The 26,631-nt window shown below is 52.7% G+C and overlaps 1 protein-coding gene and 1 long non-coding RNA gene across 2 annotated transcripts in view; one reads left to right on the forward strand and one right to left on the reverse strand.

Moving 5' to 3' along the window:
• Positions 1–11,455, reverse strand: LOC130543152 (uncharacterized). Its single transcript, XR_008958256.1, has 2 exons — positions 8,935–11,455; positions 1–7,476 (listed from the first exon to the last, which is right to left on the reverse strand). It is a non-coding gene; the product is annotated as an uncharacterized LOC130543152 (long non-coding RNA).
• Positions 8,435–26,631, forward strand: part of CYS1 (cystin 1) — a 20,634-nt gene continuing 2,437 nt past the window's right edge. The window contains exons 1-2 of the mRNA XM_057309250.1: positions 8,435–8,791; positions 23,692–23,744. Of these exons, the coding sequence (XP_057165233.1) occupies positions 8,453–8,791; positions 23,692–23,744 (392 nt within the window). The 5' untranslated portion in view covers positions 8,435–8,452. The remainder of the gene's footprint in view (positions 8,792–23,691; positions 23,745–26,631) is intronic.

Here is a 26,631-nt window from a genome sequence, read left to right on the forward strand (position 1 = left end):
TTTTTTTAAAATAATTTTTTATTTTATTTATTTATTCGACAGAGATAGAGACAGCCAGCGAGAGAGGGAACACAAGCAGGGGGAGTGGGAGAGGAAGAAGCAGGCTCATAGAGGAAGAGCCTGATGTGGGGCTCGATCCCATAACGCCGGGATCACGCCCTGAGCCGAAGGCAGACGCTTAACCGCTGTGCCACCCAGGCGCCCCTCAAATAACTTTTAATACACCCCTAGTGTTGATGCTTACAAAACTAGAAATCAGAAAGATTTTTCCCTTTATTTGTGTGTGAATAAGAGAGAGAATGAGGGGACGGCAATGCTTTCAACATTTCATCTGTAAGTTAAAAAAAAACCCTGCAGAAGTAGAAACATAAGGATGACTTGCAGATCTAGTTTCTGGCTCATAGTTTCTGGCTCATAGAAAAGAAGGACTTTAGAAATTGAGAAGGTGGCTTTGTGTACAGGAACCTTTACTTTGAACTTCATAGCTCCACGAGCTCGCCCAAGGGCCCGGGTGAGAACGCTAAGTTAGGTGTGAGGGCAGGAATCAGTTACTAAAAATCGCAGGTGGTTAATATTAACTTCCTTCTCTTTCATGAATAAGCGACATCATCCGGAAGGACTGGGTGAAACACGCAGGCCTTTCAACTAACCCGGGAGTTGGCACACTTTCTGGGAAGGACCGGATGGTAAATATTTTAGGCTTTGCAGGACAAAGCTGCTCAACCCTTCAGAGCGCTGTAGACCAGCGCGAGACCGCACACGCCCAGACGCACCCACGGCTGTGTCCAATAAAACTTGATTTACGAAAGCAGGTAGGAGCTGGATTTGGCTTGCTGGCTGTCGGTGGCCGACCCCCGAAGGAAACAGCTCCTCTTCGGTCTACCTGTCTCTTCTCTTAAACGCAGTAGGTACACATATACAGAAGCCATGGCGACCAAGTTGTAAGGTTATTGTGGTGTTGCAATTTTAACAGAGTCAAATGAGTGAAAAAACCAAATCCTTTTGCGTCTGAACGGCGGTTTTTGAGCCAGAAGGATGGCTGGCCTCTTGCTGGGGCGAGCCCACCTCCTGCTGTCCCTGACCCCTTCCTTACCCACCCCCCACCCCACTGTCTTTGAGGTCTGAGGTCTCTTGTGCCCAGAAGGGAGCCTGCGGACTGTTTGGCTCTACTGCGGTGTGGGGAGAGCACAGAACTATGCAGAGAAAGCCCCACACTGGCCCCAACTGGAAGAGTTAACTTGTAATCAATGTAGGAAAATAAATTTGCTTTTTTTGATTGCTCCGAGATTCTACGTGGCTTACTGTAGGAGCCAGGGTTCTCCCGAGAAACAGAGCATTGGGAACTATGGACTGGGGAGGGTATAAGAGGAGGCTCGCTACAGGAACCAGCTCACGGGGACTCGGAGGCTGAGAAGTCCCACAATCTTCCATCTGCCAGCTGGAAACCCCGGGAAGCTGGTGGCGTAATTCAGTCTGAGCCCGAAGGCCTGAGAATGAGGAGCAGCGATGCCCGAGGGCCGGGCCGGAGAAGACGCGTGCCCCAGCTCCAGCAGAGAGCGAGAATTCGCCCTTCCTCCTTCTTGTTCTAATCAGGTCCTCAGCCTCATCAGGGAGGGCATCTCTGGACTCGGTCTGCTGATACAAACACTAATGTCTTCTGGACACACTGTCCCAGACACTCCCAGAAATAATGTGCTACCAGCGTTCCGGGCCTCCCTTGGCTCAGTGAGGTTGACACAGAAAATGAACCATCACAACTACTAGTGGAGTGACTTTTACCAAAAGAAAATCACAAAGTTTAAAAAAAAAATCCCAGTTTCTAAGGATATATTTAAGACAAATCCTATCCTTAAACTTATGTTTAACAACCCCAATGAGATAGAGTAGGGTGGTCTTTGGAAACTGCCAACCTGACTCCACTACTCCCCAGAGCCCTACGCATAGTTTCCAGAATCAAGTGTTCATTTCTTCACCATGGACTACGGTGGGTCTAGGTTATGCCACAGCAAGAAACAACCCCCGGGAGGACTGGCTTACAGCAGCAAATATTCAGTTCTTGCCTCGGCTCCATGCCCATCACAAGTTGGGGTTCTGTTCAGTGACCGCCCTCTCTAGGACCCTGCGTGACAGAGCTGCCACCATCACCATCGTTGCTGGTCACTGTAGCAGAAAAAGAGTTTCAGATCTTTCAGCAGACTTGATGGCTATAGTCCAGAAGCAACACGCTCAATTTTGCTTACGAATCACTGGCCGGAGAATGTCCCAGGACCACCCAATCCCAAGGTGGAGAGTGCATTCCTACCATTTTTCCAGGAGGAAATGTTTGCTATCAGTCAGACACAACATTCTAGATCTACCATATTCCATATTCCTCCAGCTTCATTTCCCATCAGTGACAGGACTAGTTTGTAAGAACATGATTGGGAACTTGTGCTTTGATCGTGTGTGTGTGTGTGTGTGTGTGTGTGTGTGTGTGTGTGTGTAGGGATTAGGAGAAATTCATTGGCCAGAGAGGGTAAAAAGGTTAGAGTAAAATGAGAACATTACCTTAATCACCCATCTACTCAAAACCTCTGGGTTAACAGTGTCAGAGGAATTGCTGAGGCCTTAGCGAGTGTCAGGAAGCAGGAACTCCTGTCCCCTTCTAGGGTCCTTCTAGCTGGACTACGAGCCAAATTAACACGAGGCAGGTTAGCAGGAGAAAATCAGATTTAATAGCGTACTACAGGGAATCCACACAGACATGGAAATTCCAAAGACAGGCAAAATCAAGTATTTATGCTCTTCCGAACTAAGGAGAAGGGGCAAGGTGGTCTTGGACTTCAAAGGGAAGGGATGTAATTCACAGGAAAATGAAAAAGAGTAAATGTTTGGTAAACAAATGCTTGCCCTGCCATATAGATGGGTCACTCCGATAAAATTTATCTGTGGAAATCACCCTTATTCTGGAAAGATCCTCTGATTTAGTCTCTTATGTAGTTAAGGGAGGGGCAAAAGTTTCTTTTGAGCCTGTAGGGTCTGGATTGCTCCTTAGCTCTAGGGAATCTGCATGCCAGCATGGCTCATCTCGGGGCAGCCTGTCCTCCGCACCACGCTAGCTCGTACTGCACTTTCCTGGGCTGGGCAGTGGAGCCCTGACGCACAGGGGCGAGCTGGGTGGATGGAGCATGGTTGAATCGCGGCCTCTACGTGCTCCGCCGTCAGGCAGTTTTGTTCAATAAATAATCTGTACAGCCTTACCCGTAGGGCGACGAACTCATTGGTTGAAAATCCCACAACCCAGGAATACCCTCAGTCCTGGCCAAACAGAAATGGTTGGTCCGCCTACCTGCATGGTAGCCCTGGGTACCGGGGTGGTAGCCCCTTCTACGGAGCTCAGTTTGTCTATTCTGCTAGGGTTTCAATATTTGGGTATAGCGAGCAAAACGAAAAGACCACGAGGACCAGACAGACTTGGGTTTGAGTCCCCCCTTTGCTACTCACTGGCTTCAAGACCTTCGGCTATGCCATCCAGAAAATGGAGGAAGGTGATATCTACCTCAGGAGGTTGCTGAGAGGCTCCTTTAAGGAGCCCGGGTCTGTAAAGGGACCAGGAAGTGGCAGCTATGCTCCCTGGGGGGTGGTTGATTGCATTCCACGGGACAGGTGGTCCTTCCCGGCAGGAGGCAGGAGGACCTGTACAAACAGTTCACAGGCATCCATCCGCATGAGCAGGCTGGGACTTCAGGGCCACTTAACAAATTAACACACTATGAATGGAAGGGCCAGCAGACTTAATATTTAACCTGAGCTTTAACAGTCCCTTTAGCTGGTCAGTTCACTGGGGAATTCTCAGGTCTCCCAGAAAGAGGAGGAATGTAAGCATCCCCCCAGCTCTCTGGGACCATGCGCTGGTTCTGTGCAGAAGCGACCAGAACAGGGCAGTTCCCACATTGCAGAGTTGCCGTTCATGGCGGGGCTGCTCGAGCTTAAAAGTTGGACGTTTCGTGTTGGATGCACGCGCTTTTCCTAGCGGTAGTGCAAAGGTTCGCTTCCATAATCCACATGTATTAAGGGCACATTCGCACTCACTTCATTGCCCCCTCCCCTGACCACTGCCCTCTCCCCTCTCCCCGCCTGCTCCACAGCTTCCTCGGGATGAAAAGTAACTCCAACAAAGCCTGGAGTCTAAGCATGCTTTGAGCGGCCTATGGCTGTCTGTGCACGGATCTGCGGGAAGGGATCAGATTCACCGAGGCCGGCACCTGCCGTTGCCGCCGTACTGGACGGTCGTGATGCCGCTGTCCACAGCCCCTGGGAGGGGACAGTCCCACCACCTGGCCCAGCACCGCAGCTCAGTGGGCCAGGTGTGGGCGCTTGAACCTAGAGTAGCCCAACTCCTGAGTGGGCTGCTTCCTGCCCATAGTAAACACCCCACCCCAACCCGAGCTCCCCACTCCAGGTAAAAGCTCATCAGGAGAAGACTCTACACAGCAGCAGAGTTCTGCAGCAGCGACCCGATCCTTCTTCCTGACGCATGAATGAGGGGAGGTGGAGGATGACGCATTGTCCATATGAAGACCTCCCACCAGTCTTCTGGCTTGTACGCCTACTTCTCGCTCCCACCTTCGTTCATACCTGCTGCCCGAGTCCCCGAGCCTCACTGTCAGAAGACTGACTCCCGTTTCCCCTTCAGCCCCTGACATCACATCGCAGGCTGTAATTTCTCTTCCTGTTTCATCTGGAAACCCTCTATGATCAGCTTTCCATCTTCCAGAAATGTGTTGAAATCTCTCATCTGTGATTTTTCTCTCCCGTTTACAACCCCTAGCCTGTCCCTCTTTTTTTTTTTTTTTAACTTCAGTATCTTGATTTCAGTGGGGGGCTCTCAAGTAACAAGAGAAGCAAACTGTGCCTGACCTGCCATTTTGGACCAGAAGCCCATAGATCTCTCTTCAGCAACGTGACCTGGTCACCTAATGGAAAGCCCACATTATAAACCCTGCTTTCTACCTTTTGGTTAAACAGGGTGTGAGTCATCCATGTTTTACTGCCAATGGTCAGAACTTTTCACAACGTTATGGAATGGGCCAGATCCATCATGATGGATACGTGTCAACACTGGGGACTGAAGATTTATTTCTGAGTAAATACTACAAAAGTTGTGTAACTCATTATCCTTAATGACTAGTATCGACTCTTCCTTACATTTCTCCCCACCCCTCTCAGGGGTGATGCCACGAAACCCAATGCAAACGCGTGGACACTTTGCAACGAGACGATAGCCATCATATGAGATTACTGCATCTGAATGTATCAGCAATAATTCATAGCCCCATGGCTTTCTCAAGTTACTGATTAAGCATTAAGAATACAAACATGGCTCGCCTGTGTTTCAAATGCTGTCTCATTTTTCCTCTGAATACAAATACTCTCTTTCTGTATATTCATCGCAACCATGACCTGCAGTTTCTCTCTCCTACATAACTGCTAGTGGTGTGTCGGGAATGGTGGACGATTACAGAGGTTCTGAGCAGCGAGAGTACATCTGCAGAGTTCCTGAAGTAGGGCACTTGACTGGGGCTTTTAAAAGAAGGGCGGTCCTTGGGCTGTGGCAAGAAGAGCACCTGCTTCATCTCCAGATGCCAGGCTAGTGCTGCGGCCAAGGAAAACATCCCTAGGACACATCTCCTGCTGAAAGTATTAGCAACTACAGTTCTCTCCCAAAGTTTAATTTGCTCACTGCAAGGAAGTTATTATTTTCCAGGAGTTAAGCGGACGGCTCTCGAGCGGGGTCTCATCTTCCACCTCCCTCCCCAGCCACCACCACAGTCACTGCATAAAGAAGTCCTTTAGCTGGAGAAGTACGGCTGCCAAGAGGCCTCCATAAGAGGGGTGAGATCCCATTTTCTTTCTTTCTTTTTTTTTTAAGATTTTATTTATTTATTTGACAGAGAGAGAGAGACAGCCAGTGAGAGAGGGAACACAAGCAGGGGGAGTGGGAGAGGAAGAAGCAGGCTCATAGCGGAGGAGCCTGATGCGGGGCTCGATCCCAGAACGCCGGGATCACCCCCTGAGCCGAAGGCAGACGCTTAACCACTATGCCACCCAGGCGCCCCAAGATCCCATTTTCAATGTCCCAATATTCCTGAGATTTTGCTAACCCCTTCGGACAGAGAGATTCTTGTTTATGTCTAGAGATGATCTTAGGAGGCGTTAGTCATGTGGAAAAACAGGTTGTTTGCTTATTATGGGAAACTTCTAATAAAATCAACATGGGTTTTTCGCATATTTGATGGAAACCAGGTTTCCAAATGCGGCTGATTTTAAATGGTTTCTCAAGAGTGGAAAGAGCACAGGCTGTGGCATTCCTGTCACTGAAGCCAAGCGAGTTAGACAAGTCTGGGGAAACAAGATTGGGATCTAGAGTGGTCACAAACATCAGCTGCCCTGAGAGGTGAACACAGGGAGCTCTGGATATATTTAAAGTATGAGTCACATGACTAGACTCTTCTTGGGCAGAAGTAAAACATGTTTTCCTTTAAATGATTAAACTTAGTTGAACTTAGCTCAAGAAAAATGTCTTTTCCCTCTGAATGTTTTTTTTCCAGGCTTAAAGTTTCAAGATGAGATTTGTTTTCTTAAAGAGAAAACTTATACCAAGAGCTTCCAAATTAGACACATCTGTAGACTTGGGACACCCAGATGACTTCAAATAATGTATTTGGCCCATCTCCTACATCTGGATGGTTAAGACTGCATGTCAAAAAAAAGAAAAAAAAAAAAAGGAAGTTAGAAAGACTTCCTTGGTCTGTTGATAATGAAATGAATGGAAATGGACTTGAATCCCATGTTTATTCCATTTTCTCAGGCATAAAGTTTTTAATCCCTACTCCCGGATGATAAAACAGTAACATTTCAAGTCCATGGTTGGAAAAGTTTAGCCAGCATTTCATCTGACCAACTGTTCTGCAGCTCAGTCAGGAATCTGGTTCGTGCCAAGTCGAGATGGGTGAGTGAGACTCAAGGTGTTGGCATTGTTTTACTTTGGAAAAGTTGGGTTTTTAAGTGGGGGAAAAGAGGAAGAAATCAAGTCTAAGCACAATACAGGCAAGACCAGCAATAACATCCCTGGGGTTGAAGGAGACAGCTTCGAGGAGCCTCCTGTCTTTATTTGGGGGTTAGTTCACTTAAAATAATAAACATTTATATTTTACTATCCAGTGAGCAAAAGCTAGAATTATTATTAATACCTATTGATATTTCCTTTGCTTTTTGGGGGGATGCTTTTCTCTGTTCCCTCTTTTTATAATTTTTTCTTTCCTAACAGTGATTAGTTTTTATGATGAGTGTTCTGGGTGAGGTGCAGCTTTGGGGTGCGTAGTCTCAGATGGGGTGGGCAGGGGGGAGATGAAAGGAGGGTCCACCCCTTTCTGCTGCGGCGCCCGCCCAAAGGCTGGAGGGTCTGTCCTCCTGGAGGTCGCCTCTTCCCTCCTTCTGTCGCGTTTAGGTCCGCCCGGGCGCGGGAGGGAGAGGGGAGACAATTTGAACCCCGCACATTATCTTACTCAACCCTCCGGGTGTTTGTACCCCATCCGAGGAATGGGTGGCTTGGAGAGGCGACATGACCCACCGCCCACCCAGCCCGATGGGGCAAGGCTGTGATATCACCTTCCTGCTCTCATCACGTTCTCACGCAGTGCTTTCCATAAATGAACAAAAAGCCCCGCCGAGTTCGCCCCAAGGACTGTCGGCGCCCGGGGCGGGGGGGGGGGGGTCAGTTCCAGGTGGCGGGGACCTGGCTAACCCGAGGGTCGCGGAGCCAAAGCCCGGCAGGCGGGTCCACGAGGGGGTCCCCACCCCAGGCGGGGAGGAGGAGACGGGGAAGAGACGCTCCGCCCGTGTCCCCGACCCCGCACCCGGCTCTCGCTCCCCGCACCACCTTCCACAGGCTGGGGCCGCGCCCCCGCCTCCCGGCCGCCCCTGGCCCTGGCCCTCACCCCCGGGTCTGGACCCCTCAGCCCCCCGCCCGGGTCCGCACCCCAAACCCGCCGCGCCCCCTCCCGCGTCCCCGCCCCCGGATCGCGTCCCCCACGCATCTCGACCCCTCACCCTTCAGGCCCTGATCTGCACCCCTGCATCTCATTAACGCCCCCCACCCCCACCGCCGGCCAAACTCAGGTCTGCATCACGGTCCCCCCGGCCGCCCCTCCCTCTAGTGCCCTCGCTCCCCTGCATCTCCCCCAGCCGCCCCGGCCCGGATCCGCATCCCAACCCCAGGCAGCGCCCGGCCCCGGGTCCCCGCCCCCGGATCGCGTCCCCCCCTCCCCACTTCGCACCCCCGCACCCCGGCCCGGGTCCGCACCCCCGCCCCTGCCGCGCCCCCTCCCGCGTCCCCGCCCCGGCCGCGCTCCCGCCCCGGGGCCGCGCTCGGGCGGTGAGACTGGCCTGCTGGGCGGGCGGCGGGGGCGCCATGGGCAGCGGCAGCAGCCGGAGCGGCCGGGCCCTGAGGCGGCTGCGTAGCCCCGACAGCCGGCCGGCGGGGTCGGGCGGGGCAGCCTCGGAGGGCGGGACGCGGCCTCTGGTCTCGGCGACGGCCGCGGCCCCCCGGGAGGAGGCCCAGGAGACGGAGGCGGCTGAGGGGGCAGCCGACTCCGACCCCGACCCCGGCCCCGCGGCGCCCCCCGACGGCGGGGACGAGACCCTGCGCCTGCTGGACCAGCTGCTGGCCGAGTCGGCGGCCTGGGGCCCGGGGGAGCTGGCCCCGCGGGGCCCGGCGCGGCCCCGACCCGCAGCCGGCGCCGGGAGCCGGGTGAGTGTGGGAGCCCGCGGAGCCGTTGGGGCCGCGCCCTGTCCCCCAGCACCCCGACCCCCAACCCCCCAGCCGCGTGCTTCCTCCCACCCGCCTCCGCGCCCCCCAGCGCCTGTTCCCCCTCCGCCCCGAGTGAAACCCACCGTCTCTGGGTCTCCGAATGCCTCCGAGGTCTCCTGCGGATCACGCGGCCTCTCCTTTCCCAACACCCCCTCTGATTTTCTCCCTGTCTGCCCCTTCTGGGTGCTGGTCTCACTGCTTCGAGTTTGGGGTGACAGTGCTGGGAGCAGCCTGGAAGAGAGGGGAGACACACATCCCTTGGCAGAAATGCATCCCCCCCCCGGCTGTCTTCTGGCCAAAGCTCGCCTTTCTTTCCTTTGAGAGCTGTGTGTCCACCCTCAAAGCACCGCATCCCAGACTCCTTCTAGCCTAGGTGGGAGCTGACCAGGGGTACTGGCTTTTCTCTCCGGAGGAGGCTGCGACATGGTCGGGCAGTAGCCAAACAGTGGTTCACAGATGTGTCAGACCCATCAAGAGCCTGGCCTTGCTAGTCGAGCAATTCACATGCTACTGGCTATTTTTAAGATGCTGTGGAATCTGTTTTTGGCTTCCCTGTCCTCTCTTCCAGAACACTTGTAATAACAGTCCTGTTGTTCTAGAAAAACAATAAAAACGAGTGCTCTGGTTTGGCAACAGTCTTCACTCCAGCAGAGCAGAATGAACAAGACCTTTGCTGTCAGCTCCTGGGCTTGAGGAGGATGCCAAAAGCAGCACCCCTTTCCCTGGAGCCCGACAAGCCTTGCTTAACTGCCAGGACCCAGGGAAGTGTCTTCTGGGGACAGCCACCAAGCGGTAGAATCCTGAAAATGCCACTGTGAGGGGTGGGGAGGAGAACTGGCTCAAATCAGACAGTGCAAAACCCCCCCCCCCCCCCCGTCCTCCTGCCTGTCCCCTGTCCCCTGCTACCCTCCCAAAATGAGCGGCAGTGAGTGGGACTGAATTCGTTCACAAGATTCCTTCAAGACTACGTCACCATTCAGTTACATAACACTAAAAATGGACAAACAGTTGAGAAATTTGGGGGAAATTCTCAGATAGCATGGAAGCAATCATCTAGTGTCCAAGTTTCAAGGGCCTTGGAAACTCTAGAAGTGAAAATGAGAGGAAAAGAAAAAGAATGGATTTCCCCCTTGATGCTGAATGTCAGTGACTCTCAGGGTACAGGGCTGCCTTACTCACTCCTCCAGTCATTTCTATGAGCCGGCACCCCTCTAGGTGCTAAAGTGAACACAGATGGCACATGGGCCTTGCCCAAAAGAAATCCACAGTCTATTGGGGGGAGAGGGGACCTGCAGACAAAAAGCTGAGACACAGACCTGCACAGAGTCCACAGGAGGAGTGACCGATGCCCTGGAGAAGTCAGGGTAGCACTCCAGAAGGACAGCACTTGACCTGACTCTGGACGGATCTGTGGCCTTAGCCGGGCAAACAAGCAGGGGAAGAGCATTTGTGCAGAGAGAACCACACACCCAAAGGCGATGGGGCGGGGTCTGCAGGGCCCAGGCTGTGGGTGGGGAGGGCCTGGGTTAAAGAGGCCGAGGGGTACGTGCCATCCTGTCCTAGGTCATGCTGGGAGTTTCCCATGTTGAGGAGTTTGGACTTGACTGTAAAAGCTGTGGCTATCGCGGAAGGGCTAGGGGCGTGGCATTTTGTGTTTTAGGAAGATGACACCGCCGGCTGTGGGAGGACAGACGGGACCAAGTAAGCCTGGGGCCAAGATGGCCAGTTTGGGGCAGCTTTGGTGGTCTGGGTGAGCAGGTCCCGAGTGAAGCAGGACAGTTAGAGGGCCGAAGGGGAGATGGAGGCCCCTAGGAGGGGAAATCGGCCAGCCGTGGTGGTGGTTCTGGACGGATTGTACGTATTCTCTGTGCCATCCATTTTCCTTGAGTGAATCCTAGAATCTTAGATTATTAGATCTGTAAGAAAGCTCCTCGAGTCCAATTATTTTCAGGTGTGGGGAGACAAAGCGAAAGGTCAGCTCTCCTAATTTCTCGACTGTGAAGGTCACAGTCAGCAGGTGAACTGCCTGTACGCTCAGGTGTGGGGTTTGTGCTTTTGGCTTTATAGATTAAGTCCTTTGACTGAGTCTCTCGGCCGCTGTACATCTTATAAGATTCTGAGTTGACAAGACATCACTGAGCTGGAAAAAATTGGTTTAGATGGATCTGATCCATACTCAGAAGTCAGCCCTTCTTCAAAATGTTAAAAATGATGTTCTCAAGGAGAGAGCAAATGTTTGAGCACATAAATAACACAATTTCCATTTCTCTAGGAGGAAAGGAGGAAAACCTTCCTTAGGTTCTAAACGATCTAGCATTTTGGAGGAGAGAGGTATTCTTCATAAGACAATGTCAAACTCAAGTGAAATTATCCCTTTAAGCTCCCACATTTAAAAATTTTAACCACTGTCGAGGGGCGCCTGGGTGGCATAGCGGTTAAGCATCTGCCTTCGGCTCAGGGCGTGATCCCAGCGTCATGGGATCGAGCCCCATATCAGGCTCCTCCACTGTGAGCCTGCTTCTTCCTCTCCCACTCCCCCTGCTTGTGTTCCCTCTCTTGCTGGCTGTCTCTATCTCTGTCAAATAAATAAATAAAATCTTTAAAAAAAAATTTTAACCACTGTCGATTAGAATTTCTTAGAGACTGATTATACGTTATCTCTGAACCATCATCCTGACTAGTATGGATTACACTCGACTATGTTCAAGAATAGTCAGAGCTGATATTTTAATGTGCACTTGGGTCTCAAACATGCATTAACTCTTTTAATCTTTAACATTATTATCCTCTATTTTTGCAGATGGGAAAGAGAAAACAGGCGCAGAGAGGTTAAGCAACTTAACCAGAGCCGCACCGTTAGAGCAGAGCAGAGATCAGACTCTCGACAGTCAGGCTCCTGTACCCTTATTAGCAAAATGGCCCTAACTGCTGTGATGCTTGTTACTGCCGCTCTGCCGTGGTCGGTCTTAGCACTGTCACATTTTAACCATTGTCAGTCTGTATGCAACCAAGCAAGCTTCTCTGCATCCCTCGCCCTAGGGGACACCTGTCTGAGCTGCCCTTGGAGGCTGGAATCATAACCATGCCTGCTAACTCTGTGTTTAAAGGAAGACCAGGACCATCCGAGGTCAGGCCTGGGATGGGTTCTTCCCGGCCTGAAGAATCATCTCTTCAGCCAATGGGCTTTGTGGCAATTATTTTAGTTAATCAAGTGCTCGTGTTTGTCTCATTTCTTAATTCTTGGTGGTTTTCCTGAGGCAGTTAAGAAACCCTGGGGTTGCTGGGTAAGAATGGAGTATTGCCATATTCTAAAATTTGAAATTTTAAAGTTAAGTTTTAAGAAGTATTTACTTTTATTTATTTATGAATTTAGAGAGGGAGAGAGATCGGGGGTGGGAGGGGGTGGAGAGAGAATCCTAAGCGGGCTCCACGCCCAGAGCCCGATGCAGGGCTCCATCTCACGACCCTGAGATCATGACCTGCAATCAAGAGTCGGACGCTTAACCAACTGAGCCACCCAGGTGCCCCTTTTAAGAGGTCCTGGATTAATTTCCAACTTTGTGCCTCTGCGGTATTTGGCGTGCAGGGCAGAATTCCTTCCCCAAAGTCAGTGGAACTTTAAAATCAACAGTACTTTAGTGGGATATTGAAACTGAAAACTACTTAGGATGGAAAAATCATGTGAGAAAAGCTAAAGGCTTGGGTTTGCGTTTTAGTAAGGTATTTAATCAAATTATTGTTTTTTAACGATGCAGCAGTGTCTGCCGCCCAGGGCTCTAGTAACTGGGAAAACGTACCATCTGTTGATTCATGCTCTTGGCATGTACGTGCCAGGTACTGTTCTAGGTGCTGGTTACGCATCAGTGAACCAAACACACAAAACCTCTGCTACAGTTCTCATCGTATTAAGTCCAACAGTGAAAAAAGTGAAGTATAAAGAACAATAAAGCAGGGGCGCCTGGGCAGCTCAGTCGGTTAAGCGTCTGACTCTTGATTTCAGCTCAGGTCATGACCTCAGACCTCAGGGTCGTGAGATAGAGCCCCACGTCGGGCTCTGTGCTGAGCGTGGAACCTGCCTGAGATTCTCTCTGTCCCACTCCCTCTGCCCCTCCCCCAGTCTCTCTCTCTCAAAAAAAAAAAAATCTTAAAAAAAAAGAACAACAAGGCAGCGGGGCTGGGGAGAGCAGGAGCGGGTCTGGGTTGTCATTTTTAATAGGCGGGCAGGGAAGGTGTCACTGAAGAGGCAGCACTCGGGCACAGCTAGGGAGGAGGCGAGGGCTGCCGTGCTTCTGTGGGAACCGGTGTTCCAAGCCGAGGGGTCAGCCAGTCAGAGGCCCTCGGGTGGAGCCTGGAGGGTCTGCTCAAAGAGCGGTGGGTCGGGCGGAGTGGCTGGAGTGGAGAGGGCAAGGTCAGCGTAGTGAGAGACAGAATGGTGGCCAGGATGGTGGCCCAGTGTCTGGGCAGAGCATCGTGGTCCTTTGGCCACTGTTAGGCAGTTGGCTTTTACTTTGAAGGAGGTGGGAAGCCCTGGAGGGTTTTGAACAGCAATGACCTAATTGTTTTAGGGCTCACCCACTCTCGCTGGCTGCCATGTTGGAGACAGAGTGGGAGGAGGGGCAGGGTCACAGCTGGGAGTGGAATTAGGAAGCTTTCACAGGGATCCTTGAGAACAGAGGGCGGCAGTGAGGGACGAGAGGAGTGGTTGGCCCATGGACACAGACTAAAGACAGAGGCAACCAGTCTACCAGTGGATTGGCTAGGGGTTGCGTGAGACAGAAAGGAGTCAAAGATGACCCCAAAGGTTTTGGTTTGAGCAGCTAGAAGGATGTAGTTGCTGTTAGCTGACATGGAAATGGGGAAGGGGCAGGTTTGGGGTGTTAATTATAAATTTGGTTTTGAATTTGTTAAGTTTGAGATGCCTATTAGACACCCAAACAGAGAGGCAAGTGAAGAGGTCTTTGTAAGAGCTTGGTGCTCAGGGGAGAGGTTGGGGTTGGAGCTATGAGAGTGGGAGCTGGCAGAGCAGAGGAGCGTGGAGGGTCGACCAGAACACCAACAACAACGATGCTGGCTAACACACGTCGGTGTACCAGGCACTGCTCTGGCTGTGGGTGTGTGTGAACTTGTATAAGAGGAGCTGAAGAGCCAGCCCTGCTGTGTTCAGACATGGAAAAGATGAGGGGACATGCCAAAGGGGACAACCAGTAATGGGGGGAAAAACCAAGAGGATGGCATGTCTGGAAGCCAAGGGAGGAAAGTGTTTCAAGAAGGGAGAGGTGACCAGCTCTTGTGAATGCTTCTTGATGGGATAAATAGGATGAAGCCAGGGGACTGGCCACTGAGCTCAGCAACTTGGAGGTCCCTAGTGCCCCCGGGAAGAGCGGTGGGGGAAGCCTGATGCTGGGGTTCATGGAGAATGAGAGGCATAGAACCAGAGTGTAGTCAATGTTTTCAGGAAGGTTCTTTTTAACAGTACAGTGGTAGTGGATAGTCAAGGATGGCTCTGTTAGGATACAGAATTAACCATAAAATGTCAGTCCCAGAATGGGCTGGATAAATGAGGCTTTTGAGATTAAATGCGCTAGTGAAATTCAAGGGCACCCTTAAAGAGGAAATTTTGATACAATCCAATGAACATAAATTCAGCACCTTTACTACCACATTATCGTTCAGATTTTGTCCCCCCTCCTGCCTAATAAATCTGGGCCGATCAAGATCAAGGGAAGTTCATTTTCTGGGAAGCTTTTTCTTTTTAAGATTTTATTTATTTTTATTTTTTAAAGATTTATTTTATTTATTTATGTTAGAGAGAGAGAGCGTGTGCGCACAAGCAAGGTGGGGGGCAGAGAGAGAGGATCTCAAGCAGACTCCCTGTTGAATGTGGAGCCCAAGGCAGCTGGGTCCCAGGACCCTGAGATCATGACCCGAGCCAAAATCAGGAGTCAGATGCTCGACCTACTGAGCCACACAGGTGCCCCTAAAGATTTCATTTTTAAGTAATCAGTGCACCCAACTCAGGACTTGACCTTACAACCCCGAGATCGAGAACCACACATACTGACTGAGCCAGCCCGACGCCCCTCATGTTCTGGGATTTTATCGTTGCTGCAAAGGTAGGACATTTTTTACAAGAGGGTCTAGGCCAACCATGTCTTCTAGTTACGTGGCATGAATCCATCTTTCACCATTTTTGCAAAGGTTCCCTTTTGCTCTGGCAAAGGAGGACCAGGATAGTCCGTGTCTGTTACCATCAGCCAGGACTTTGGCGTAACCCTGGTTCACAGCTGCTGTGGGATGTGGAGGTGAAAACAGCAGTCAAAATGATTACGTGGCTGGAAAGCAGGTAACCAGAGAGACTTAAACGTGATGGGTTATATGATGGACTTTTGGCAAAAAAGCCACTATTTTGAAGACAGTTACTGTCTGTGTGCATTCAGATGTGATCTATAGCGAAGCACACACGTTTAAGTGGTATTTGAGCAATCTAGGGTACATAGACGAGTAAAACATAGTGCTGACCCCAAAAAGCTCCTAACTGTGTTGTGGAGGGTTGTGTAAATGCATCGTCATTCACCACGGGAGCCCTGCAGTAGGAGGTATGTAGGAAGTATTATACACACAAGGAGTTGAACAATCCCATCAGAGGCAGGCGTCTTCCCAGTGGACTTGACGTCTGAGTTGGTTCTAAAGGGTCAGCTGAGTTGTCCAGCGGTGGGAAGAGGAGGAGCATTCCACACAGAGGGAACAGCGTGTAGAAACACCCAGACGGATGAAAGTGCTCTAGGAGAAGAGCGTGCAGCCCGTTGTGGCTGGACAGCGACGTGATGACAGAGCACAAAAGGCAACCGGATCGCTTTGAGTCAGGATTTCACAGCCCTCTAGGCTAAGGGGTGGAACTGCACCCTGTAAGCAGTGGGGAGCTAGCGGAAGTTTTCTGTGTTTATTATAATTAAATGTTGACTTTAAAATCAGAACAGGTAATAGACATGCACAGGAGAGAAGATGTGAAAGACACCCCAAAAAGAAAGTGTCCCTTCCACTGTCCCCACCTTTTCCCCAGTTCCCTGCCCCAGAGACACCACCTTATTTCTCGCGCCTCCTCTCCTGGCCAGCCTCCCTTTCGGAAGGTCAGAGGTGGCAGCGAGGAGGGAATGAGAGGAGACTGTGCAGGAGTGGGGCGCTCAGGGCAGAGAAGGTGGGAGAAGCCCAGGTGACATGTGGGTGTGACAAGCAAGGGAAGGCGAGTTTCCAGAATGGCGCCAAACTTTCTTGCCTGTGCTGTTGAGCCGATAATGATCCTCTGGGCGGTACAGGTTCGGGGTGGGGGGGACACAGACGAGTTCCTGGGGCTGTCCGACACTCACGTCCGCTGTGGAAAGTGGTTTGTGAACATCGGCAGGCAGACGGGCTGCCGGGTGGAGAGCACTTGGACTGGGGGAGAAGAATGCTAAGCGTGGAGAACATCAAACACTGAAGGAAGAATCCTCCCCTCAGGGGACCTATAAAAACAGTGAGACTTCAAACCGTAAGATGTACAGCGCCTGGAGATGCGGGTAGGGTGTGCGACCTCAGAGGGCTCCCTCCCTCCGGGGTCGCAGGACGATGGCTGCTGAGCCGCCGGAGCCCAGCTGTGCAGGGGTGGAGGGCACAGTCCCAGCGCCTGGCCCGATGCAGTGGCTACTGAGTGCTGGGTGGAGAGGGGAAGGAATGAAGTCGGGGGTGGGGGGGTGTCGCTGTCACACGCATGGCGTCCAGGGGTGCTGGTGAAGACTTTCTGTTCCCACGGGGAAGCTTTAGTTCCCACGGGGCTGGCACAAGCGGTCCCTGGACTCTGGTGAGGGGCCAGCAGGGGTCTGGGCAAACCGGAGGTTCTCCCCTCCCTCAGGCCAGGAGCCCGTTACCAGCAAGGAAGGTAGCTCCCAGCCCAAGGCCACCAGTTCAGGTGCCCACTGGGCTCTGCCTCCCGACAGCCAATGTCCGAGAACCCGGTGGTCTGTTTCCAGTTTGAGAATCAGATCGCTGGCCCGAAGGGACCTGAGACCATGAGGCCCCCATCTCATTTATATCAGAGGCCTTTGGGGCTCCGCAGGGGGAGCTGCCCCAGGGCCCGGGCAGGCTCAGGAGCCAGGCCAGGTCATCTCCCTCCCCGTCCACGAGCAGGCGCTGCCCGATGGGGGCCACCCCCAGGGTGGGCAACAGGCTGCCTGCAGCCCATCCATGAGTCCAGCTGAGTCCCCAGTGTTTATAATGATATGATAATGTATGAATGTGCTTTATAAGGTGAGAAAACACCATATAAATGCAATTGATTGTCCTTTTCCTCCAATCTCATCCCTTCCAGCTTCTCCAGGTCGGCCTGGCCTTCATTCTCTTCGGAAACGCTTTCCTGAAGGCATGGCCTCGTGAGGGGAGGTGGGGGCTCCACGACCGGTGGCCTCAGAGTCAGAGCCTCCTTTTGAAAAAGTCTGGTTGTCATTTTATTAACGCAGAACAGCTCTCCCGGCAGAACCCACCTGGCCCGCAGCGACTGCTGCCTGGGAGGCCATGGAGTGGGGCTGTGTGGGGACGGGAGCGCCCCCTGGCGGTGGGAGGGCTGAGCCGAGGGCACAACATGGGACCTCGCGGAGGCCGGGAGGCCAGGTACCAGGACTGCGCTCACGCCGTTCTCTCCGCCGCATGTGCTCAAGTGTCCATAATGAAACATAATGAAACGTAAAAACCCAACCAACCGAACAAACCTGGGCTTCGAAGAAGGATAATAAAGGGGGATGTCTTCCCAGGCTGTGGAATATTACCGGGCAATAAAAGGGAGTAAACTCCTGGGATACCTGGTGGGCTCCGTGGGTGCAGCACGCGACTCTTGATCCTGCGGTCGTGGGTTCGAGCCCCACATCGGCGCAGTGAACTGTTGATACACACAACGTGGATAGATCTCAGAATCCTTAATTACACTGAGGGAAAGAAGACAGGAAAAGGGTGCGCGCTGTATGATTCCAGGCGCCTTGGCTTCCAGAGAGAACCCACGAATCTGCAGTGACCGGAAGCAGACTAGCGGTTGCCTGGAGACGGGAGGGCCCCGAGGGAAGCAGGGAGGACCACAGAGGGTGCTGACCATGGGGATGGTTGAACAGGTCCATGCACCTGTCGAAGGCTACCAACCCGAATTCCTTAAACATCTGTGGCTTGCTCTATGGCAATTCTCCGAATCATTGATGCGTGTACATATATACATATAAAGCTGTTAAACACGACGAGTTAAAGGGGAGGACTCTCTAAGCAGAAGCAGCAGAACACAGACATTTTGGTAAATTAAAGGTGCAGTGGATTTCCTAAAAAGAGTTGATAGTTCACTTTTTCCAAAAACCCTAGTTGTGAGTCTGAGGAGACAGAGAAATCATCTGATTCACTTCCTCCTCCTCTTTTCTGCTGCTCCTTCGGCTCTGGTGTGTTCTTCAAAGCCTGCGTGGGATCTCGAGTGATGACACATCCCCCGCCCGCCCATACGCACTCACGCGCTCCCTGAGCTCAGCCCGGTTCCCACAGCTGGCCGGCCCCAGCCCAGGCGCCACAGCCCCCGGGGTCCCAGTGTCTGTCTGGCCCCGAGGTGGCAGGCCGCCAGCTGGCCGGTGTTGGGAACGTGCATCTGCACGAGGCCTGGAGCGGCCGGCAGGGGCTGCTGTGTCCTTGCTTTTCATCCAAGCTCCCTTTGCCGCTCTGGCGAGCTGTGTTTCTGGAAGGGCGTCTAACACATCCCACCTCTGACAAAGTCAAGCGAAAGGCTGGAACGCATTGACGAGGAAAGGACGGCATGTTCAAACCTCAGGCACGGAGAGAAACCTCAGCAAACGTGGAGCAGATATAACAAAGCTGAGCCATCGGGGAAATTACAAAAGCAAGAGCACAGCCTCCCTTCTGAACCCTGCTGTAGGGTGATGCTGAGCCCCGTCATTGCTGCCCCGCCAGGCCGGCAGTGAGTCCCTGCTAACCGTAGGGAGAGCAGCGGGCGAGTGGAGACGGGCTGATCCTGCGAAGGTCTGTCTCGGTTGCCCTCCCTCTGGGAGAAACTGTATTTGTAACGACCTTCACAGAGCCTGGTGACGAGGGACAAAGCCACAGTAGGTGACGCCAAAAGCTGGTTCCGGCAGAAGCTGACAAGCGGGCACAAGGGTGCAAGTAGGATGATATCCTAAAAAGCAGCTCGGGGATGGCTGGGTAAAGTACTACTTTTCTTCTCTGAGCCCCTGGGAATGTAGGCAGGCCCCATGACCGAAAGCCGCCAGGAGGCAGGTGGGTGGCAGTGTAAGCGAGGATTTTCGTGTGTACCCGAGAGTACTGAAACCAGGGTCCCAAAGAGATCTCTGTCCACCGATGTTCACAAGAGTGGTATTCGCAGCAGCCCAAAGGTGCAAGCAACCTGACGGACGGGGAAACCGACCGCGGTACGTGCACACAGCAGGATAGCAGCCTCAGGAGGGAAGCGTGTCCGGCACCTGCTCCAACAGGGATGAAGCCTAAGACGTGCGGCTGAAATCAGCCAGACGCAGAGGACAAATACTGCAGGATTCCCCCTAGACAAGGTGTCTGGTCAGAGTCATAGAGACAGTAGGAGGGCGGTGGCCGGGGGCTTGGGGTGGGGCGTGCACAGGGATGGGGAGTTGTGTAATAGGGACAGGTTTCTGTTTTGCAAGATGAAAAGAGCTCTTGAGATTGGTTGCCCAACACTATGAATGTACTTAATACTGAAATGTACACTTAAAAATGGTTAAGATGGTGAATTTTAGGCTATGTGTATTTTATCACAGAATTTTGTTTTTAATTAAAAAGAACATTCAGGGGCACCTGGGTGGCTCAGTCAGTTAAGTGCCCGACTCTTGATCTCAGCTCAGAGTCATGAGTTCAAGCCCTGCATCGGGCTTCACGCCCAGTGTGGAGCCTACTTAAAAAAAAAAAAAAAAAAAAGGAACATCCAGATAGTCTGAGCTGCTCTGAGATGGGCTGGGTGGCTTCAAGAGGCAGTGGAGGTAAGTGTGTGAGTGTGTGTGTTCCTTCCCGTCCTCTTTCTTCGCTCCATCCCCGCTCTTCTGTCCCTCTTCCTACGGTGAGCTCCTTGCTGACTTGGAAGTCATCTCCTCTTCATCTTTATACTCCCCAGAGGCACAAATGAGTGTTCAAAGAAACGCGCCACGACACGGAGTCCCCCACAGCAAGATCACCCACCACCAGCAGCCACAGTCGGCTCTTTGGGGTACTGCTGGTTCGAGGCTGTGCACCCTTGCCGTGTGGCCAGCCTCCACTTGCAGTGTTGGGCGCAAGACCAACCTCCACCGGACTGCGTGCTGAGGCCGGCTGGCCTTCCCCTGCGCACCCCCACAGGGCTTGCGTCGGCAGGACACACGCGGTGTGTGCTTGCTTCCACTTACTACCGCTAATGTTTCCCAAGATACACATCAGAGCTAATTTCTCAGCGGAGAATATGTTGTACAGCGACCTCTGCTTATGCCTCAAAGACCAAGACGCTCCCCAGACTAACCTCATCACGCGTTCTGGTTATCTTCCGGTGGGGCTTCGGCCGAGGCTACCCTGGATTGGACGTTGGTTCAGATACTTCGAATGGTGTTTACTGGTCGCCTGGAGGATGGCTGTTACACTAAGGAGGAGCTGGACGGATAATCTCTCATCTCACAGCAGGCCTGAGGGCTAAGTCCCCATTCTGCAGATGGGTAAACTGAGGCTCAGAGAGCCTCACAATCCACCCAAAGGCATGTCATTATTAAATGGCACAACTGGGATTTGCACCCTTTTCTGTATTGTGCTGTTTTTACTCTACTCTGCCAACGGCTATATAGACTTTAAACTCAAGATTATAACAACCTAGCAACCTGACATTCAACTTAATTCGGAAAATACTTTGTGTTTATCCTGTGCCCAGCTTGGAGAAGTGGTGCTCTTGCTGGGGAGGACTGAGCGCCGCGGATGGGTGAGTAACTAGAAGACAGCATGGTATACGGCATCGGTCCGACGACAGCAGAAACGATAACAGCTAATGTTTACTGAGAACTTACTCAGTGCCAGGCACTTTGGAATGACTTCAGAGTATCTCCCAGTAAACTTGCCTTATACACGAGGAGACCACTGCTTAGAAAGGTCAGGACAACCGCCCCAAACCGCATAGCTGGTGGGCGGGGTTTGGTCTGTGCGCCCGGCTACCGTACCGCCCACCCCTCCGACTGTACGTTTTATAGCAACACCCCCTCCTCCAGCTCCGTGCTCCCACATCTGGCTCTCTGTCTGACGTGCTTAAGACTCCCTTCTCCCGTGACATTGCCAGCACCTCGAGAGTGTAGAGCCCATGTCTGCACGGCAGCTGGTAGAGCCCTGGGCACGCTGGGGTGCTGGGTGAACGGCTGGGGAGTGACTGATCCATGTGATTGTATCTCTGAGTCAGAGGACGGAGGAGGGCTTTAGAAGAGAATCTGGAGAGGATGTAAGCAGCTTCCTGTGGGGGCCAAAGCCCGGTTCTCTCTATTGGCAGTGTAAGATCATGGAATGGGGGAACATAATTCTCCACTATTAAAAGGAAAAAACAAAACCTTTAAAACTCCCCCATGTCCACAGAATCATTAAGGTCCCTATACCAGGCCCAAATGCATAGCTTTAATTTCAAATGGTCCCAGACTGGAAATGCCCCTGAGGTGCCTGGAAAAAAGTCATGTTCCTCTTAGGCCTCAGAGAATACTCACGAAGAAGTTTCCGAGGACAATGAGCAGCAAACAACAAAAAATAACCAACTATGCAAGGAACCCAGTAAAAACCAGAAGAAAAAATAGTCAACAAAAATCGATCAGTGAAGGGGTCCCTGGGTGGCTCAGTTGGTTAAGCGTCCAACTCTTGATTTCTGCTCAGGTCATGATCTCAGTTTTGTGAGATCGAGCCCTGCACTGGGCTCCACGCTCAGTGGGGAGTCTGCTTGCGGTTCTCTCTCTCTCTCTCCTTCTGACCCCCCAGATCAGTGAAGGCTTCAGGTGTTTGGATTATCAGGCACAGATTATAATCAATTTGTGTCTATTATGTTTAAGGAAAATACCTGCAAAGGACAAGGGCCTAGAGAAAGTGACCTGGTGTATTTGAAAAAGAACCAAACAGAACTTGTAGAAATGAAAACTAGAATAAACAAAAGGAAAGATCCCGATGGTGTGGATTAGCAGATTAGACAGAGATGAAGAGAAGGTCCGCATCCTGGAAGATAGAGCTGGAGGAATGAGCCAGCAAATAGCACCGAGATGAGGCTCTGATCAAGGGTGCTCGAGAAAAACCCACAGCAAACATTAAGCTGTGAAATGATAGATACTTTCCCGTTCAATTAGGGAGCAAGACAAAGATGCCTGTTATCATCACTTCTTTTCATGTCGTACCAGAAGTGCAGAAAGGTTAGGGGGAAATCGAATGGCCGTTATTCCCAGAGAATGTGAATGAGAACAAAAATGATACAAACAGAATCTATAAATAAATTATTAGGGCTAATACGAGAGTGTTAAATTCACTAAACCCCCCCAAATATATATATTTCAGTCATATTTCTGCAACAAGAGGTATATAATAAAATTTTGTTTAAAAAAGATGACATTTTGAGGTGCCTGGGTGGCTCAGTCGATTAAGTGCCTGCCTTCAGCTCAGGTCATGATCCCAGGGTCCTGGGATCGAGCCCCGAGTTGAGCTCCCTGCTCAGCAGGGAGTCTCCTTCTCCCTTTCCCCCTGCCCTGTTTGCACTCTCTCTCTCAAATAAAGAAATAAATAAAATATTTCAAAAAATAAAATAAAATTTAAAAAAGATGACATTGATAATAGCATTGCAAATGCCAAGTATCTGGGAACCAGTCCAAAAAGAGACATCCATGGTCTCTACGGGGAAAATGAAAAAACTTCTTAAAAGACTTAAAGAAGGGGGCGCCTAGGTTCCTCGGTCGGTGAAGTGTCTGCCTTCGGCTCAGGTCATGATCTCAGGGTCCTGGGATTGAGTCCCACATCGGGCTCCTTGCTCAGCAGGGAGTCTGCTTCTCCCTCTGCCCTCCCCCTCCCGCCCCCCCGCCCCATTCACTCACACACACACTCTCTCTCAATAAAGTCTTAAAAAAAAAAAAGACATTAAAGAAGTCCTGAATGAATGGAGAAACAATCCCTGTTTATAAATCAAAAGGCTGATTATTATAAAGATATCAATTTCCCTCAAATGATCTGTGGTTTAATACCACCCCAACAAAATCCCCAAGATTTTTTTTCCCATGGAATAGGCCAAGCTGATTCCAGTACATATATGGGGAAATACAAAGAACCGAGAGTAGTCAAGACTCTTTAAAAAAAAAAAAAAAAAAAAAGGTGGGAGGATGTGGTTTAGCAGATGTCAAGGTTCATTCTAAAGCTGTGGTCATTGGGACAGGCTGGTGCGGGCACAGGGCTCAGCACCGACTAATGGAAAAGCCCGCAGACAGACTTGTGCTCCGTCTACACACCCTTGTCTGAGGGCAGAGAAAGCTTGGCAGAGCCGAGGGGAAGGCAGACCGTGACCCCTGGAGGTGAGCGATGGGGGTACAGCCTGGTCGCTGGCCACCAGGCAGGGAGTTGCTTGTCCGAGCTTTGTGACGTCACCCCCTGCCCCAGCCTCAGCCTTCCCACCTGTGCAGTAAGCAGATGGAACTAGAAAGCCAGAGGGACCCTTTCCAGCTGCGGTTTACCTGATCCTGAGTGGAACGAGGTGGCCATCGTCTGCCGGCAGAAAGCCAGTGCATTAGGCAGGCGGCACCACTGACAACCTCTTGATGCTTCTTCCTTTTGTCCTTCTCAAGGTGTCCTCTAAACCGAGCGCTGACGAGCACCCCGAGAGCGGCAGAGTCTCCAGGTGAGTGCCAGGCTGGGGTGAGCACACTTCCTCTCTGCCGGTTCTCCCCCACCGTGCTCTCCTGGCTTCCTTGCCTCTAATGGGACGACAGTGATCTGCCCTGTCCCTGGGATGTGGTGACTCCGGTAGTCAAGACCATGCATGTGAACAGCTGTAACACTTGCAGCGTAACCGCCGTTTTTATGACCAGTTCCACATGGCTTCAGGGCAAGAACCCTGCTGCTTTCCCTTATTGAACATGCATTTGTGGCGGTCCTTCCCTGAGCAGCGTGGTCTCTTCACAAGGGCAGGCAGTGGGCTCAGGGGAGGTCAGAGAGGGGACAGGAGCGGCCTGAGGGCTCACAGAAGGGCTGGTAACTATTTAACTGGTTTGAAGGCTGTGTAGGTGGTCACCGAGGAGACAGGAGGAAGGAGCATCCCAGGCCCATCTCCCCTGAGGACGCTGTGTGCAGGCAGGTGGCGGTCACGGAGAGAGGGAAGCTCCCCGAGGTAGAGAGGGTGCTGAGTGCCAAGCTGCGGCCACTGGCCACGGCTCTCGAGTGGGAGCAGGCTGGGACCCCTCGGTGGAGCGCTTACAGCCCTGGCACCAGCGGTCCAGGCCCAGAGCCCTCTTCAGCATCCTGGAGAGCCCTGGTCCTCCCTCAGCCCCTCCTCCTCTCCTTGTATGGACTGGGGGTGGGCTTGGGTGCCAGGGAGGACACGGGGTCCCACTGCAGTGACCGCCCCAGGGGCCCAGGCCGGCTCTGCCCGGCTGACCCAAACGCCCGCACCTGCGGCTCTGTCCTGGGGACCCGGGGACACACCTGCCCGGGGACACGTCTGCCTGCGGGTCCCATGGAAAGAAGGCACACAGCTCAGCTCTGGCTGATTGTGTCCACTGATTTTAAAGAGAATTAGCCTGACTTTTCCCTCTTTCATCAACCTGATGAATTTAGACGGTTAAATTCTACCTGGAATCAATTAGCTATTTCTTCTGCTTTTTAACCTAAGGGGCGCCTTCCGCTCCCTGCTCGCTCCAGGAGGCTCCTCGGGCCTCCTCACCACCCTCACAAGGAGTCCACTCCCTCCCTCGCTCACTCACTCGCTCGCTCACCGACTTTCATGGGAGGCTCTGTCGCTCCGTCCGCTGCCCCAGAAAGGAGGAGAGGGCCTCGGAGGCAAGCTCGGAGGGCGCGCTGGCCCTCCCCAGGGTCAAGCCTGGAACGGCCTTCCTCTGGTCCCCAGACTTGGGCTCTTCGGCCTCTAAGGAGATTCCCTGCAGGGGGGGAGCAGCAGGTCTCCTGCCCCACATCTGCCATGGCTCTCCCAGGCCTCCGGCCCACCGCTGCCCTTGTCCCTCTACCCCCATGCAGATCTCAGAGGCAGGGGAGGGGCCCTTCCTCGCCGGCCTCCTCCCCAACCCCGGGCTCTGCTGTCAGAACCTGGCAGAGCGGCATTTCTGGGAGAAATGTCCTGAGATCTGCGGTTTCCTTTGAAATACCTCCAGAAATCAGATGAAGTAGATGTGTGATAAAGTCAATACAGCCCCAAAAAAAAGAAAGAAAGTGTATTTACTTAATCGTGGAATCTACCATTTCAACCTTTCGGTATGCTTGGAAGTCTTTGTAAGAAAATGCTGAAGAGAAAAATCCTTCAAAGCCCAGTTAAAATATCTCCCCCCAAACGCTTGCCCTCCCCTTCGTCTTCCTCAGGCTGGGGTCCCTCCCGCCTTGGTCGGCCCCCAGCCTCCTCACTTGTGACCTGTGAGGCAGCAGGTCCGCAAGGCAATCTGGCTCCCATCCTCACTCAGCCCCGCGAAGACAGCCCCGGCCTCTGGCTCACGTCTGGTCCCTCGCAGGGCCTGGCACGTAGTAGGTGTCCCAGAGCCGCTCGTTGAAAGGCACGTTTGATGTGAACCTGGGCCATGTGGGCCTTGACCCCCGAGTCCTAATCATCCTTTTTTTTTTTTTTTTTAAGATTTTATGTATTTGAGAGACAGGGAGAGACAGAGAGAGAGAGAGAGAGAGGGAAAGAGCACAAGCAGGGGGAGGGGCAGAGGCAGAGGGAGAAGCAGACGCCCTGCTGAGCAGGGAGCCTGACTTGGAACTCCATCCCAGGACCCTGAGATCATGACCTGAGCCGAAGGCAAATGCTTCACCGACTGAGCCCCCCAGGTGCCCCCAAGTCCTGAATATCCTTGATGACATCTGTGTCTTTCTCCTGAGGGGCAAGGGCCGAGAGACAGGGAAGCAGCAGGGCTGAGCCGGTCAGGCTGTCTTTGAGGACAGGGCTGACCTGACCTGCGGTCCCAGGATCGGGTCACAGAAGCTGAGGGCGCATGCGGGGGAAGCCCGGCGACTGTGCTGGCTCCTGTCTGCCCCTGCCGCTGAGGGTCTGCCGGCCTGGCTCCCTGAGTTCACAGGTGGGGGAACAGGCCAGCGAGGGGGAAGTCGCCCAGCCCTCTGGCCGGCAGAGCAGCTCGGGCTCCTTGTCTAGCACAGGAGAGTAGGCAGGGGGATGTCACCGTCCCCCAGCTGGCGGCGGGCAGCTCCAGGCCTCGGACCTCGCAGCCCCTCCAGACGCAGCCCCAGTAGCGGCAGCACGAAGCTGACCCACGCCCACACCCTCCCGCCTGTCAAAGGTTCTGGGGAGGCCAAGGCCGGTGCCAGGCAACACTAAGAGGGAGCAGCCTGAAAGAAAGGGAAATTTGGGGTACAGTGAACACCACCCCAAATCCCTGTGATGTCCAGAAAGTCGGAGAGGGGTGGGCCACCAGGGGCAGGCTGGTGGGAACCACTTTCTGGAGCCCGGGCAGCAGGAACAGGGGTCTGACTCTGGTCACTTCTCCCACGCCCAGTCCCATCCTGCAGCAGCTCTGTTCGACCTCGCCAGGGGTGCAGGCCCTGTG

The sequence above is a fragment of the Ursus arctos genome, unplaced genomic scaffold (genome assembly GCF_023065955.2).
Source record: "Ursus arctos isolate Adak ecotype North America unplaced genomic scaffold, UrsArc2.0 scaffold_8, whole genome shotgun sequence".
Classification (NCBI taxonomy): Eukaryota; Metazoa; Chordata; class Mammalia; order Carnivora; family Ursidae; genus Ursus; species Ursus arctos.